This window comes from Sylvia atricapilla, chromosome 1 (genome assembly GCF_009819655.1).
Source record: "Sylvia atricapilla isolate bSylAtr1 chromosome 1, bSylAtr1.pri, whole genome shotgun sequence".
Taxonomy (NCBI): domain Eukaryota; kingdom Metazoa; phylum Chordata; class Aves; order Passeriformes; family Sylviidae; genus Sylvia; species Sylvia atricapilla.
The window spans coordinates 131,704,938-131,723,083 of record NC_089140.1 but is presented as its reverse complement, the minus strand read 5'-3'; the positions used below and the strand labels follow the sequence as shown (position 1 = coordinate 131,723,083).

The window sequence follows — 18,146 nt, the reverse complement described above, 5'->3', positions numbered from 1 at the left end:
CCAAGACTCTGGGTCTCAGAAATGCACATAATAAACATGTAATGATAATCCCAGTACCACATGTCAAGCACACAGTATTTATTCGTTTTGGTTATTGATGCAAAACACTATTTTACCATGGCACAAACTCTGCGTGTCCATTATCAGCATCTCTTCTTTAGCACTGGCTTTATGCCACTGAAATGTAATTATTCTTCAAATGTTAACTACAATGTTAATGATTTTAATGGCCAGTTATTCATAAAGGGTACAATAAAAGGTGGAGTATCACTGTGATGATGCTATTAAATACGTTGTCCCTCTGCCAGTATTCAATGGAAGATTAAATCCATCTTAAATTGAGCTTGATTTATGGTGACCCCAAGGAACTAAATAATTACTGGCATTGAAAAATCAATTTTTTATAAAATTGTGATATTTGGGAAGCAATAACTTACAATATTTTTCATCTCTAGTTGTGGAAGAACTGCGTGTATTTTTGGTTTGACCTACAGGCTTATCATCAGCTTTTTTACCAAGAAACCCTTCAATATTTTCAATTATGCAATCAAGCTCAAGTAAGTTGTAAATCATGTGTTTTTCTTTCAAAAATACATTCATTCACTCCCTTCACAAATGCATTTGTTCAGTGTAATGACTGAGAAGAAGATAGAAAATAGAAAAGTTTCCAAATCTTGACAACCCACACCAATATAAATCTGTGTTGTGGACAATAAAAGAAGCTGTTTGGATTGTTTCCATGGAATTTCTTGATTCAAACATTAAACATGCATAGTTTGATTTCCAGGCTCTGTAGCCTGTTCCCAGTTTTATCTGTTATACTCAGTTTACCTAAACTCCCCTTTGCTACACTGTGTCATATTTGGAAACCGTCTGCTTAATGTTAACATCAGTGATAGTATTTTTTCTAAACCATCCAATTGTGCTGTACCTTTCCTTCCATCTCCTGTGTCAATCAGAACAGCAGATCTCATCGTACGGACCTCAGATAACGACCTCAATAACGAAAATTGATCTTTGTCAGCCCTGTTTAATTGTTACAAGTGTATTATCATCATTATCTTTATCATGGTTGTTGTCCCCTAAATAGATCTTTAGACCTTCATTTAATATTAAGTGGAACTGATATTTCCTATATAAAAGAGTATTTTATTGAGCATGAACTTAGCCCACAGTGGTACTGAAGGCAGAGTAGATTGATTCCATCAGGGAAAGAAATTGCCACAGTGTGATATCATTAGAAAAACTGTGAGGAGCTTTCAAAATCACTTTGTGAAACTTTGGTCTCATTTTCCCCTATAAACTTTGTGTAGGAGTATATCCTTTCCACATATTTCAGTTTGTACTGTAATAGAGCAAAGCTACTTCACATATCATTGGAAAACAAATACCCGTAGAGAACGAGTGAGAGTAATCTCTTTATATGACATGTTCCTGAGCGTCTGGACATCCTTGAATTTGTCTTTTTTTCCTTCTTGGAGGTTTTACTGGGAAAATGACAGATTTTTGCATATTTATCCAGAATTCTCATCTGAATCAGTGTTATTTGTACAGAAATTCCAAGCAGAGGCCAAGGCATGGTTTCCTCCCTGTCTTCTGTCTCTGAACTGCTACCCTATTTGGCTGTTTTCCCCTCCAGCCCTTGTTATGGCCTAAGGCTGTGGGCAAATGAATGTCCCCTTAAGTCTGCCTGTCTGTTGCATCTGTCCAGGCCTGTGTGCAGCTGGGGAGCTTCTCACAGCAGATATGCAAGTTGACCTTATCTATCCTGTGTCATCATCCTATGTTTTTTTATTGCAGGCCAAAGCTTAGCTTATAGTCCCTGATGGTTTTCATTTTGGTTTCATTTCACACCAGTTTACATTCTTTTTGCAGTGGTTGCATGGCTGAAAATTTAAGGCCCAGGTCTTTTTTACTAATCTTATTTCCAGCGCTGGCCTGGTGGTGACAGCAGAACATCATACAATCAGTGTTACCAGGCAATTGCAGACAGTACATACACATAGCCATGAAAGTAAATACATCAAAACGAAATATGTGAAACTGTTCCATTAGCATAACTAACAGCTGAAATGTAACATAACAAATCAACACATGTGCTGCAACATTTGGTATCATTCTGAAGCTTGCCTTTTAAGGCTGCAGAAAAATTATGCTTGTTTTCATTGGAACACCGTAAAGAGTCAAGCTGCAACCAATCTACAGAGTCTGCTTACGGAAGGGATGCCTTCCCGAATTCTGCACTCACCTTTGGCACAAGAAGACAGTAATTTCAAATGCTCTTAAGAGAATGTGAATCAGATTCACATGACACATTATCATATATATATTCTACTATTTATTACAGAAAGAGACATGCAGAGACAGAGTGTTCCATATGCGTGCTGCCTGCTTCCCCTTAGAAACAAGAACAAACCCTGATTGCTGTGTATCTGCTACTTATTGTTTCATTTGTTAGGCATTGCTATCTCAGCTTTATCACAGGCCAATAAAATGCTTTCCAAGGTATATGTACATTCACCTGGGGAAAGAAACTACAATGAGAATGAAATCTGATGGATAAGAATAATGACAAATACCGGTAACCATCCAGGAACGCACCTCATTATTCACTGTAAACATATGCACAGGAGTGTAAAAAATTTGAAAATAAACCAAATAAAGAAACATATAATGCTGGGTTTTAATTTTAGAAAAAGTTATTTAGAATTAGAAAATTTAATACAGTTGTGGGAAATACAATATTTTAACGCTAGAATCAATTTAGATAAAGAGAGTCCTCATTACTGTGGACTTTTAGGGTCAGATACAAGATTTATGTTAGTGGGAAGTGATGATGGAGGTTAAGGCAGTTTAGCCTATCTGTTTAACACCAGCCAGTGCATTGCATTCATCCATCATATGATTCTGCCAAGCAGCTGCACAAGCCTCTTGTTCAGATCAGAGCAATATCCATTCCTTTGGGCAGCAGTACAAAGCACTTGGACTTAAATCTTTCTCACATTTCTTGCTTCACTCCAGTCATTCTGAAATTGCTTATCAAAGCCTTCTCATCTGGGGTGAATTCACACCAGAACCCAAGAGCTCTACAATCCCTGATTTGGAAAGTCATAAATGAGGCCAGAGTCTTAATCTGAATTTTGTAAGCAATATTGTATAATCAGGTTTGTGCAATTTTAAGTAATTCCAATATGCTAACTGACAAAATTTCCAGATTAGGTTTGGGGTTCAATCCATCACATATTTACATTTATGGGAGAATTTATAGCTGGCAGGTAGAAAAATTCTTGTGTTTTTCAAAAGGAACGAAACAGTGAATCAACAAAGTTTGATATGCACTCGATGTCATCTGCTTCAGATTTTTGTATGAATTTGTTAATCTATAAATTCATTTAATGTAATTCCTCCTGTTGATCCCTTAGGAGATTGACCAATATTCCAATATTTCAATATTCCACTGAGAATGAGAAAACCTCAGGAATTCCATGACATGGGGAAAAAAGGAGGCTGTGATTATTACTTTTTATAAAATGTGTCTTGTAAACTGCATTGCCCAGTGTTGAAGACACTGTGAACAGACACTTCCTCTTTTTTGCCATGTCTAGAACTTTTCTCAGTTGTTTTTCCTGGAGTCCTTGCAATTGAATCTGTGCATATCTACAGATGCACCTCAACTCTGTGTAAGGCACACAGGCATGAAAGCTACTTCTCATTTCTCTCCCATCTGCAAGTGCCTGTATTCACTTACTTGGTCAAATCTCATTGCAATGCATTCTTTTGAAAATTCAAGTAAAAAGATGCCAAATCCTCTGATACTGTAAATGTGAATCCTTCAAATGAAGAGGCCCTAACCATTACACCACTGAGGGTCTGGTTCTTTGAGTTTGGATAACTGCATTCCACTAGCTAGCTTAATCACCTCTAAATTTTTGCTTCATGTGTATTGCCAGCCCTAACTATTGGTGCTGGAGAAAAATATCTGTCATTACTACGTTCTGCTTTTGCATGTGAAATGATAATGAACTTGGGGCAGCTCTGTAGTAGAGCAGCCTACAAAGGCAGTCCATAATGTGCCAATATATTACAACAGTGTTCATGTGAGCAGATTGTCAATAGCTTTTGGTGAACATTTCTGTGTCTGGGCAATCCCTGTCTTGGTAGGATATGTTCTCCCAGCTCTAAAGAAAAGTAGCAAATACACTCTAGTTAACGTATTTCATACAAAATCACAGGGGAAGGAAAATTCCAGCCAAGAATCTAGTGATGTGTTTGTTTTTATTTTGTTCTTAAAACTATGCTCAAATGATTAGTCATTTAAGGAACCAGGTTAATTTGTGCTGAAATGCTAAGGACCTCTTTTTGAAGCTTTTTCTTAATTTATAGATCCTTTGTGTGGTAAGTCGTAACAGGTGGAGCAATGTAGTCCTAATGACAACTGAAATGGTTAACCCCTTTTTAGAGGGGCTGTTTTTAAAGATACCACATCTTGATATCATTGGACTTGTCCCTTCTAATTTGGCTAATTTTATACATTAAATATTTTGGATCAGACTTAACATGATTTAATGGAAACTTTTCTAATGTTAGGGCTCTTCAAAGTAACTTTCAACTTTTGAAATAACTGTGAATCTAATTAAAGCTGTTAAATGTAAATGTACTTAGGGATTTACTGAGAAGGGTTTAATTTAGGACAAATGTGGTCTTGTTTTCAGGTAAGACTCCCTATGGATGTTTTATTTCTCTTACACCTTGCACCTGTGTATCATTATTGCACTGATAACAATAGGCACAGTAGGGACAGACCATCTTTGCAGTGAAAATACAGAAACGTGTAGAGTGTAGAATCTTGCATACACAATAAATATCATAACAACAACTAACTGGGGGATGGATGTCAGCCATCATAGCTCTATATTCCTCAGTCACCTAATACCAGGAAAATTTAAAGTGTTTGTTTCAAATTGTAAAGGTCCAAAAGAATGGGAATATACTGTATTACTGTTGCTGTTTGAAAAAGAGAGTCTAATAAATTGACCTTTAATTTAAAACAAACAGAAACATACTCACTTAATGTACTCAAACATTCTCCTCTTGTGCTTGAAATCTAAGCACACCAGTGTTTTATTACTGCTTGAACACAGAGTAAACATATTATTTTCTTCTCTTCTATTGCTTTGTACATCTGCTAGTTACAGCTGGATTTTAGCAACACAGCGAAAATGAGAGTTATCAGAATCCTGAATTCTTCATTGTCAAATCTGTGTGATTATAAATTGTGAAAATGGACTTGTCAGTGCTATCCTAGAAATTCTGATTTGTGCTACTAATCTGGTCCCTGACTATATGTTTGAAATATAGTTAGGCTTTCACAATATGAGGAAGAGAAAATATTTAAAAGGATATGAAATATAGTTTGGCAGCATCTTTTTTTTAACTTGTGTTCCTAGCTGAAGTCGGAATAAGGAAGTTTTAAAGCTATTCTGGAATATCCTCTTTCAAGATATTCCTGGAAAAAAAGTTTTTTACTCTGAGTTTTCAATGTTCGTTTTGATAGCATAATTTACAAAACATTTAGAAACAAGAGATTTACATAGGGGACTAAATGAAAAAAAAAAATTGAAATAAGTAACATTACTCTGGGCTTCAAGGATGAGCTGTTAGGGAGAAGGAAATATTCTCCAGATTCAGTCTTTCTGCTTCTTGTACATGTTGAAAGCAAACTCTGTGATTCAGGTAAGAAGCATGTAGTAGTTCCTGTTTTTTGTAAGGGCTTATACCTCAGCTGTGCAGTGGTGTCTCCTGCACAGATCCCATACTATAATAAGTCTCACCATTTTCAAAAAACTATATAAGAGAACCTCCACCCAGAATGAAATGGTATCATCTTTCATTAATTTTAACCTCAAATTTACAAATTACCTCTCTTAGAAGAATTAAGATGTGTTCACTAATTGGCCCAGCACATATTCTGCAAAACAACAGTGTGACTTCATGAAGGGTGCAGTTGCTGTAATAATTGTGGTTATCTGAATCTAAGTATCAGCCAAATATATCCAAGAGAAAATTGCATTAACCATTTTAACAAGTAAGAGTAAAAATGGCAGGGGGATCCATTATGTTAATAACTGAATTTTGGACTAATACTAGTTCTGAACATACAGTAGGGCAGCGGGGGACAAACATGCATTAATTCTCTCCTTCAAGGGTCTGTAACCATTGAAATCGATGGTGACTAAGATACAGTTTTCTTCTGTTTTATTGTAGTTTCTTTATGCAACTTACATTGCTCCATCTGCCAATATGGACATTGGACTTCATCAGAATAAGAAAAATATGATTTATCACAAAATTGACCCAGCTTTTGAAGACCTTTTTGACCCAGCAGAAGAACATATCCTCAGTATTCTGCTGGAACCATGGATGAAGATGGCAGAAGCAGACAAATACACTTATAGAAAGGTAATACCTGGATGACACCATGAAAAATTCTTGTTTCAGGGAAAAAAAATCACAAGAGCATTCATATGCAACCTTGTTGTACTTATACTCAGGAAGGGAGAAGTATTACAAGATGTTTTACTTACTCCTTTCCATCCTGAAATGTGGAAATAGACTGAGTTTCTTGTGGAGAGCAGACTTCACATCTGAAAGGAAGGTGTGGGCTCCATAGACTCCTTGGCCTGTGAACTGGGGAGGAACATATCTTGCTATGGTAAAATTTCTCTTTGCACTCAGGAAGTTTTATGTTTCTACAAATGTGCCATTCATCAGAAGTAAAATTTTTTATGATGGATTGCTCACAAGCCCTCTGTATTTTTAATGATAAACACATGGTAAGGTGGCTTTCTAGAGTGTCAGTGCAGTGACAATAGGTATTTCTGGTGTTTAGAATTTAAGTACAGCTACTGCTTAGCATAGAGGAAATGTGATATGGTGATTCAACTGTATTTGCCCCAAACCCTTTTTAGATTGCTGCTCTAAAAAAGTGGCTCAGAGGTGTACTCAATTCTAATCCCAAAATGTTCTGAAAGCTTGAATTGAACATGGTCATGGAGGTCAGAGGAGATGGCTGCAATCCTGACTGTGCCTTTGACAAATAACAACAAGAAATGGTGATGACAGTGGTGGATGCTGTGGCTCTCTGTTCTTTGTAAACCTATGTACAACTTGCTAGCTGTAGGTCAAACTCCTTCTGGGTGCTACAATACAAGAACGATATAAAGCTATTGGAAAGTGTCCAGAGGAGGGCTATGAAGATGGTCAAGGCCCTTGGGGGAAAGCCTATGAGGGCTGAGGTCACTTGTTTGGCCTGAAGAGGAAGACACTGAGGTGGTCTACCAATCTCTTCTCTGTGGTGCCCAGTGGAACCACGGGAATGGCCTGAAGCTGTGTCAGGGGAGGTTTAGGTTGGATATTTGGAAAAGTTCCTTCACCCAGAAGGTGGCTGGGCACTGGAAGAGCTCCCCAGGCCAAGCACCAAGCCTGACAGAGTTCAAGAAGTTCTTGGACAATGCTTTTGGGCATGTGGTGTGACTCCTGGGGATGGTGCTGTGCAGGATCAGGAGCTGGACTCAATGATCCTTTCTAAATCAGGACACTCTATGATTCTAATTTCAGTCTTTAGCATCTATCTCTTGGATAAGGAAGGAGAAACTTACAGAGAGGAATCAGGAATTAGAGGGCAGGAAGTTAGTTCTTTTTCCTGTTTTTCATCACTTGCTGCTGATACTTCTGTCAGCTTGTAATAATAACATGCCCACATTGACCCTGCAAGATATTTTGAAATCCTTTTGCAGAAGTTTTGTAGTACTACAGTATATTTTTGAATCTATGTCATATGCATGTAAGAACAATTAGATGCATAGATACCTAAAATCAAAGTTGAGAATGGTCTTCTAAACCAGTTAGGTGGTAGCCAATATTAAACATTTTAGAATGGAGTATTAGGATGGAAAAGAAACATACAACCACATTCAGCACTTTGTAACCAAAGAAGTTCATGGAACAGAAGTCTTATCCCCATTTTTGATTTTAATAGTCTTTGATGAGGTTTTTTTTCCCCCATGTGTTTCTGTAAGATGTATCTTGTGTGATATATCTTCAGCCTCACTAGAGAAGTGGGTTTCATGGTTTAGTCAAGCAATAGAAGAAGAAAATGCATATCTTGATTTGTTTGCAAACTCCTCCCTGGTAATTTCACCTGGTGCCCTAGTTCTGTATGTCATAAGGAACAAATGAACAGTTGTTATCTTGTCCTATTCTCAATGTTGTTATGCTTTTACAAGTGTCTGTTATGTCTCACTTCAATTAGATCTCCTTGAAACTCAAGAATCCTAGACACTTTGAATTCCCCTCCTACAGAAGGTGTTCCATACCTTTGTTGCCCCATCTATATCAGTTATCTTATTTTGATGAGATGTAAGGAATACTCAATGTCTGAATGCACTAAGGACTATACAGTGGCAGAACCATGTTTTCTGTTGTGCTCTTTGTCCATTCCTAGTTGTTCCTATCATTCTAATTTCCTTTTGACTCCTGGTGAACTTTCAGTGGATGTGCAAAATGTGAGCTAATAGCCATCTGTAATGATTCCAAGATTTCCTTCCCAAGTAATAACTACTAATGGAAAGCCCTAATTTGGAGCTCACTGGAATGACTTAATGTTTATTATCCTTGAATTCAGCTGGCCTTTTATCACGCAGATGCTAAAGTGTCCTGCTATCCTGCAGCTTTTCACAGTCAATTTAATTTTTTGCTTTGTGGAATCATTTTGCAAGCTTTCTTGCCTCTTCACTCACCTCCTTTTCCAGACAGTTTCTGAATGTTTAAGAAACAACCTCAGTGCAGGTCCCTGTGAGACTCCAATAGGAACCCCACCCCATAATGAAAATTATTTATTTCTTTGGTTTTGATTTTCTACCTTGTAATTAATTCACAAGGGGACTTCCTCTCTCATCCTGTGATAACATAATATCCTTTAGAAACTTTGAAACTTTGAGAAACTTAGCGAAATGAAATATAGTAATCCAAAGACATCTGTAAAATATTTTCTTTGCTTTTCTAACCTTTCAGATAAATTATTTTTTCTAAACTATTTCAGCTATAATTCTTTATGACCTGCAGTGCACCTTGGAATTGATTGATACTTTTAATGAATCTGAAATCTTATGTACTTTGTATCAGACCAGTTTTAGTCTTCTGCAACTGTGCATTTTCTGTGCATACTATCTATAAGAGTTGTCTAGTGTCTGTTGCCGCTCCTCACTGAGTCAAGCCATCAGCACAGCAGAGGGTTCTCGTATATAGCTTTTGCACAAAAAGGAGTCTGCTTTTGAGCTCTCTGTTTTCGCTGCTTCTAGTGAAAAGTAAGAATTGAAGATAAACTTTTCCTTTCAGTTAATATGTATGTCAGTTTATATCTCCTTGAGTTAACCATAGGATAATCTGTTGCCCTTTCAGTTTGGAGGACGCGTTACATTGCAAGTGAAGTTACGTGCAGACTTCTCAGTGCTCTAATAACACAAAGATCTTAATCTGAGCATGAAAAAACAACTAAGTCCTTTTTACTGCATAATACAAGTGTTTGTGAAGAGCTATAATGCACAGACATAAAATGACCTGTTCTAGGAGGCACTAGAGTCCCTTTGTACTAGGTGCAGGCTGATAGGCACACTACTTCCCAAGCACAAAGACAACGTCTGCTTTGTGTTTTGTTCAGTCCCTGGCTCTACTCTTCCCCTTTGTTCTACTCTATAGCAGGACATATTTGGCCCAAAATGAAACAAGATATTTTATCGAGAATTAGGTGAGTCCAAAATTGTTTATTTGGGACGCATTCAATATATATCTATCTATGTTTTTTCTTTAAATGAAACATGAAATCAGGAGAGTTTCTCTTTATTGTTGACTTATTCTGCCTCTATCTGCTTTCTCTAGAAACTTTATGAAAAATGTTCTGAATTATTTTACTATTTAATTTTAAACTATATTTTCTTTTAAGGGAAAGAATATCACAAAGCACTTTATAGCAATGAAATAAAGTTACATTGAGCTTAAAGACATTCAGATAACAGAGTGATTAGTGTGATAATCACATTTAGATGAAAGTATCATGAATATTTATCTGAAAATTCTCTTCTCTTTCTGGCCCACAAACACTTGTATAAGAAAAGCACAGCTTTCTGATATTTGCAGTGGGCATGCAGATAAGTCAGTGTAAGGCATTGGCTCGATTTTGCTAAATATCCTAAAATCTGCATTCAAATGGTTTAGTCAGCCAAGAGGATCACCAATTATCTCTTTTACAGTTAGTGATTGATTGTTCGTAACATGAAGAACTGCTCTAGTTCCATACAGCTTCTAATTAAGTTTAAAAATGCCAACTTCATTAATTCAAATTACACAGTTAATAATTTAAGAAAGGAGACAAGACTGAAAGTCAGAAATTTTCCATCTTATTGTTTAGATATTTTAACATTTTTCTCATCTTAAATTTCTGTTTCTTCAAATCTGCATCACTCTGTCTTCTTGACATTTCCCATTGAGAGTTCTAGTGTTAAGAACTGTTTTTTTGCTTCTCACTGGCATTTTGACATACAATTTTCTGGTACAGGCAATCAGGTACATTTGATCCAACATATACGATATAGCATATGCACAATGCACACAAAATATTATGCACATATTAGAATTTAGCAATTTCTTGAATCAAAGTTATTTGCTTAAAGTTATAGTTAGGTTATTTAGTAGTATTCTGTAGAAATCTGCGTCTGATCCTACACAGATGGGAAAAGTTTGTTCTACTAAAGCTATTGATAAAATTGTTTGTCACAAGACTGTGATTTCTTGTCTCCTCTAAACATCAGTCTCATTACTGGCAAATGTATTCTGTTCTATCCACTGTCACTGGCAAAGTGCCTATGTAGTTCTCCATCTTTCTATAATGTGTACTGTAGGGGTGATACAAGATATTATTTTTATTAGGTGGAGTTGGTGGAAGAAACTCAACAGCTGGACTCCATGTACTTTAGAGAGGTCCAGGCTTTGCATCAAGTGAGTAGTTCCAAGAAGGATGAGGTAAGACAAGTACCTACTAACACAAACAAACCCTTTCACTGTCAGAGAGGGTTCACACTTTGAGTATCAGCAATGAAAGCCTGACCAGATGCTAGTTTGGATAAGCAAATAGTCTGATTTCTATCATTTATTTTGGGGACTGATTGACAGCCATTGTGTTAATTAGATACACAGGTCTTCTGTCAGTTCCATCAATATCAGACCTAAAGTCTGTGGAATGTATTTTGGGCCCCTACTCTTGAGTAAATGCCTCTATTTCAAGTGAATTACAGGTATTTATTGGATTATTTGATTATGAAACCTGCAGACACTGATATGTTTAAAGCAAACATAAAAGTAAAGCTTACTAGGAGCTGGAGCCTTAACTCAATTTATTTTCTCAGTGATTAGAAAGCTATTTTAGAGATAGGTTATCTAATGCATGGATTATTAGACTGAGCAAAATACAGAGGTGAAAAATCCAGTTACACAAGCAAAATAATTTCTCCCCTCAGAGTACTGTGGCTGACACGGGGGCTCTTGAAGATCAGCACTTGCACCAAGCTCCCAAAGAATTGGCAGGTCCTAATCTATCTGATCTGATCCATGACCAAGAGAAGTTAGACCAGTTCCGGGCTTTTCTTAATAAGCATTCTGCTAGGTATGTTTCTTCATTATTATTATTTTACCTATTTCTAAGTTTAGAAGACATATTTGCTAATGATCTTAGCTATCTAAATGTTGACAGATTTTAGTCTTTAAAAAATGTTTTTACATATTTATGAAACACACTGACACATTGTTCAGACAACTGAATTGTCTTAACATGTTTGGGGTAAAAATTTTCCTGTCAAAACATACATGTATTACAGTTCTGCTTTCAGTTTATGCTTTGATTAGTGACAAAACCCTGAGTAGAACAATTAGCCTATAATGAGTAAAATTTTCTCTTTTTTAGTACAGATTCAATTTAGTACATTTTAAAAATTAAAGCAGATTATTATAAAAATGTACAAATGTTATTCTCACAGTGTGACAGCAACCACAGTTTTGTGTTTGGTGAACAGATTTAAATACGAGTTCGTAGCAGATCCTATCTTAGGCAGGATCTTTCAAAAAGTGAGCATGTTTGTTTTAAAAATAAGATCTAAACAGAAGATGACACTTTTTCTTTTGCCTTTAAATTGTCATTTCCTTCCTTTAATTGAGCTTCCCATGAGTTGATGCTTTGCATTTGCTATTGCTTCTAATCAAGCACTGCAATATCTTTACATTGAATATTGGTCAGCTTTTTCAAAAGTGCCTCGAAAGGGGCGTCTGGCACAAACTCCTCTGGCCAAGGCTCAACGTCATCACTTCTGCTTATCATCACATAGGTTCCCTTTGTAGTTAGAGAGAGAAACATACATTTCTGGACACAATATTCCTAATTCTGAAGGTAACATCTAAAACCAATTTGGATGGATCATTCCTAAGACTACTGATTGCAAAAGGACTGCAGATAATGAGTTCAGATGGAAATTCTCATGGTGTTGCTGCCTATAGTCAGGTGATTTCTGAGTTAGTTGTTAGTGGTCTCTAAACCTTTTGCTCGTGCATCTCATCAGTAAAATGTTTTTGAGCATGGAACCCTTGTGTGTATATATATATGTGTGCGTGTGTATTTATACATTATATGCGCTACTAAAGTTTTAATATTTTCTACCTGCCCCTCAAGAAATGGTCTGGCACACCCCCTTCACACACTGCAGTTCAGAGACCATTAGTCTTGAGTTCCTCTCTAACTGGGGAAATGGTAGGAATCAGCAGATAACAGGTCATGGACAGGTATGCTGAATTGCCTCAGGTATTTCCTACTTCTTTGTTAATCACAGACAAGTCCCATCTTAAGTGGTAGAGCCAGGCAGAGAAATGTTTAATTTATGGAGTTTTTAGTGGGGGGGGGGTTTGTTGTTGTTGTTTTGGGGTTTGTTTGGTTTGGTTTTTGGGGGTTTGTTTTGGTTTTGTTTTAATAAACCTTCGTAATGAAGAAAAACATTTGAAAAAGTCTAAGGAAAGTGTTTTAGGGCTGGGTCCAGAGTAGTTGCTCTGGAGTCCAGTTGACACTCTACAGTGAAGGTGCTTAATGGTACTATCAGCTGATGGGATCCTAGAACTAATGCAGTCTGGAAAAATTCAGAAAAAAACAATGAACACATAATTTGCCTTTTCATCAAAACTTACGGTTCTGATAATGTCCAATTGTAAGTGATCCAAGTTTCAGGAAGGACAGGCTGCTGAGTACCTGTGCACAAATTCTGGTAAGAAACTAAACAAAGCTCCATTAATTGATAGTTTAAATATATAATAGGATATATTCACGCAATGGCAGGACAATTTGTGTTACTTTGGGTTAGTGAATTATCACTTATTAGTCTCACCAGGCTAATTGACAATGCATGTGCTCCTGATCCAGTATGGCAGGATAAGCTACCACTAAACGGTTTATCTAACACACTTGAAGATTATATATTTTACCTTTTTAAAATATCCACATTTTTTGTCAGTTGTCATAGGTAGATGCCAAGGAGTTACTCCATAAACCACAGTAATTTGGATCATTTGCATTTGGGTGAACTTAGTCATGTTCTGATGAACTAGCAAATGAAAGAATTTCAGTCTCAATAGAACTTAGGGTTTTGTAAGGGTCTCAAAAGACTTTTGAAAGGAGAACATCTGTTCTTAAATCAGTCAGATGCTTTTGAACATTTTACTCATAGATTAATGTTTTGTAAAAGCCAGTTATTAACCAAATGGAAAACTGAAACAGATTTGTCTGAATTCAATCAATGTTTCATATTTCCTGCTGCAAATACAGTGAATGTACTCACTAAAATGTTCATAGAACTTCAGCTAATAAGATACTGTCAGAAAACAGTCAAATAAATGAAACTGAAATTGTAGATATGTCATTTATTCTGTTGTCTGGTTTAAAGAACAAAACCATTCTATGATTCTAGGAAAACAATCTTAAATTTATAGTGTACACTCAAATATTATGAACAACATATAGATTGAGAATTGAATAATGGAAATGATTTGTCAATGAATATGACTAATGAAATAAGTAGTAGAATTGGTAATTTATGAGAAAGCAGCACACAAAAAGCCCTAGAAACAAATTTTGCCATTAATGGTTGTTATCTACTTAACTGTAGACTGACTCAAACTCCAGCACTTCACACGGGGCAGGAAGAGGGGGATTTCTTGGGCTGGTGTTCCCAGCTGTCACCCCTGGTCCTTTCTCAGGCAATATACCAAGGAGGCAGAACAGGAGGCATCAACTCCTCCCTCAGTGGCTCGCAGCCTCAGTACTGATTCAAATTCTCATCTGTTCCATTATTCATTCTCTCTGTGACCACTATGGTTCTGGTTCACAATCCCTGCTGGATTTAGCAGTGGCATATTGAGGAGGTTACACCTTTCAGGGTATCCCCAGATGGCACCCTAAGTGAGATCTCTAAGATGTAAGTTTGTTCTGCCTATTCAGCAAGTGCCATGGTCTCAGCAGATGGTACTAGCAGAGAAAAAAATATAAACATAAAATTTCAGCCCAATCTGACCTGGTATTTAAGTCTTGAATACTTTGGTGGGTTGTAACTAAACTAATAACTCCCTAGGATGTTGATGTGAATGTTGAAATTAACTCAATATTGAAATAACATTCTATTTAAATTTGTTTGTAGCATGGATCTCATGTGCTGGCTAGATATTGAAGAGTTCCGAAAGATGCTCCACAAGGATAAAGAAAAAAGTGATGAAAAATCTAAAGACATTAAAACCAAGTACTTAAACAACAAGTACTTCTTTGGACCCAACAGCCCAGCTACCAAAGAACAACAAGAAAAGGTAGCAGTAACAGAGCCATTCATAAAGAACAATCACTGTGACTGTAACTGAGATAAAAATCCACAAGTGGGTTTGCTCCAGCTTTCCCCCAAGATATCTCCTTAGATCTTTCCTATATTTTTTGCCAAAAATCTGGTTCTATTCTGGTTGTATAGGTCCCTTCCTTCCTGCTCAGGGTTTTCCTCCTTACCTTTTCTACCTACAGAGCATCTCTCCTAAACTGTGATCTGAGGCCACAGCCAGAGCATGCACAAGACAACTCAGAAAAAGTGTAAAAAATTACTTTCGGGCACAGTGACTTGTTCCAGCTTTCTATTTTAGTATTTCACTAAAGCCACAGACAGCAAGTCTGAGCCATGGTACTCTGATATATCTCAATACTTAGGCAATTTACTTGGTCAATCTGGGGTATTATTTGCCAGAGTCTGTATCCTATTATATGTAGGGACAAATGTAATCTGTTCCCTTTTATGAAAAGTACATGTGAGCCTTGGGTAAGCATGCATTAAGTGCTTTGCTTACAGTTAAGCTCATGCTTTGCTAAATCAAGGATGTAGAGAGATAAAGGACTTTTGGTATACACAGAAGTTTATGTCATGTGTTTTTGTATTTGGATTGCTTAGCTAATGCGTTCAGGTGGAGGAAGGAGACAAAGCCTTCATGATCAACTTTCGGCAGCGGTTCTGCTAGAAGTTCAGCAATGCGTCCAGGAGAGATTAGAAAAACAATGGCTGCCATTGTTCCTGGCAGATGAACGCCATGAGGTGAAGGGACAAGCAAAGGTAATTTTTTAACAACAGTAACACACACAGACATTGTGTTTTGTTTGGCTCATAATTTACCATTGGGATAAAAAGGTTCAGAGGAAAAACAGCCCACAACTTCCAGTTTACACTGAAAGAGATGCTGTAGCATGTACAGGTTGAAACATTTATCATGATAAGTGTGAAGGCAGTTCATCTGAAGGCTTAGTTTCACTGACATTATTATTGTTAGATCCTAAATCTGAAGGAGCTGGTGTTAGCTCTGCTGCCATCTAGGCTGCCAGCAGGGTGACCTAATTTTTTGCTGTAGTGCTACACTCCCTATGCCATTTTTCCTTAGCCGTACAGTTGCACACTGCTTTGTGTAAAGGATTTGCCCAAGAGCACAAGCAAATGAGTGAGCTTCCCATGCCATAATTCTTTCTCTTACACTGTCCACATTCTCCCATCTGGAGCTGCAGTGCTTGTAGAATTGACTTCAGGACTTGTGAAATTCTTCTGAGTGGGGAGGTTAACTGCTACAAGCCTTGCTCCAGTTGGTTACTTCAGAAAGTTGCCAAAAAGCTGGGAGTGAGGAGCCTTTCACTCTTGCTGATTCATTAGAAAGACTGAGGAATGGACAGAGCTAACATCTGCCTTTTATGAGTGTCTCTGTGGCTGTGATCCATGTAAAGGGGATCATCCTGCTGGTGACAGATGCAACGACTTGGTATTTTGCACTTCCACAACAGCTCTGACATGTGAATGTCATAGCAGAAGGAAAATTCACAGTTCCACCAAGCAGACACATATGTAACTGCACTGATTCATAAAACTTGTTTTCTATCATCTTTATAACATCATGAAGGTTGTCAGAAGTATTGTCAGAAGTGCGTATAAACTGAATCTTTTCCATTAATTCAGAGCACTAAGCAATCTGAACAGTATAGGTTTTAATAAGAGATATTGTACTTTTAACAATAATTATATTAATTAAATTTTTAGAAATCATAACCCTCTACCTTTTTTAGCTGAACTCTCCCTCCTTTACAAGCCCTGGCAGAAGACCAAGCAATAAGGCTAAGCTGCTTCCAAGTGTGGAAGCTAACTCATGCCTCTTTTTGCACCTGCTGCACTGTGTTGGCAGGGAGATTAGCCCAAGTAGTTTAGAAAATGCTGTATTCAACTGAAATAAACAGTTTACAGGAAATACATACTTCTAATGAGCTTTTAGTCTTTTCCTAACTCCATTTATGTCCAATTGCCATTTTCTCTTTCTTATTGAAAATTCAGAGGATGAAAGGATTCTTTGAAGAAAGTATTTTAGAAGAAGTGAAACCAGATGACATTCTCCCCTCGCTTCGTATTTCACAGTGACAAAACCGTGTGGGCATGCTATGTAGCCCTTATTCAGGAAACCTGCCCTTTGCTTGAGGTGTAATTTAGCTACAAAGGAGTTGCAGGATCAAGTCTGTATTTCTGATACAGCTGTACAAAGGAACTAAAAACATTTACTACTGAAAAAAAAATCAAACCCAGAATTTATTCCTCACATAAGGGGTTCCTCAGAACATTGTGGGTAAACTCCATCATCAGTGGAGTGCACAGTTTGACAGCTATTGCCTCTTGTTCTTCTCTAATTCCCCAGTCTTAATGAGCAGGTGCTCATTCATAGCTGAAGAAGGGAGAGCATTCTGTGTGGGTCTGCAACAAGTTTCAGACATAAAATCCACAAGAAGAACTATTCTATCATTGGGGTCTTAATCATTAAAAGGCTGACCAAAAAACAATATTTAAAAAATAAAATAGTAAGTTTTTGTTGAACTATAGATAAGGGACATAACTGAAGATCTTTCACATGAAGACCAGCAAAAAACAACCAGGATGTGGAATGCAAGTGAAATTTACTACGTCTCTTGTGTCTGCAGTTTCAGAGTCTTTTTCATTTGGGCCTTGCAATTTCTTCACAATTTCCCTGTTGACAGTATGAGGCCCAAATGTAATACTGTTAAAAGCAGTCATGACTGTACTGGTTAAAGTGGACTGATTACTCACATTACTCCTGAATTTAGTTCCCTGATGGATGTTCATGGTAAATTTATCTCCCTTTCTGTCTGGAGAGGTTATACTTGAAAATAAAGGTTTCTTGTCCTGGGCTTTGGAGCTCAATTAACACTCTTCAACTAATATTGTACCTTTAATTCACATTTATCTGTATTTTGCATGCAGTGGACTTATTTGGACAAGCTGTTCATTCCAGCATCTGGTAGTTTATTTATTATTGCAAGTGGATTACGTGCAGACACAAAAGGGAATGTGAAGTATGCAGCAGAGTGGGCAGGTTTAATCATATCTCACAGTATCTGTTTCATTTAGAATTGTATTTTAATCTCACAGCACTGAGATAATATCAAATTTAAACTTTTTAAACCTTTGTAATAATACATTTCATCAGATGTT

At 37.0% G+C, this 18,146-nt stretch overlaps 1 protein-coding gene across 1 annotated transcript in view; it reads left to right on the top strand.

Moving 5' to 3' along the window:
• Nucleotides 1-18,146, top strand: part of RGS22 (regulator of G protein signaling 22) — a 58,449-nt gene that overhangs the window by 27,836 nt on the left and 12,467 nt on the right. Inside the window, exons 15-20 of the mRNA XM_066334132.1 lie at nt 456-557; nt 6,265-6,459; nt 10,984-11,052; nt 11,571-11,716; nt 14,781-14,943; nt 15,567-15,725. Of these exons, the coding sequence (XP_066190229.1) occupies nt 456-557; nt 6,265-6,459; nt 10,984-11,052; nt 11,571-11,716; nt 14,781-14,943; nt 15,567-15,725 (834 nt within the window). The remainder of the gene's footprint in view (nt 1-455; nt 558-6,264; nt 6,460-10,983; nt 11,053-11,570; nt 11,717-14,780; nt 14,944-15,566; nt 15,726-18,146) is intronic.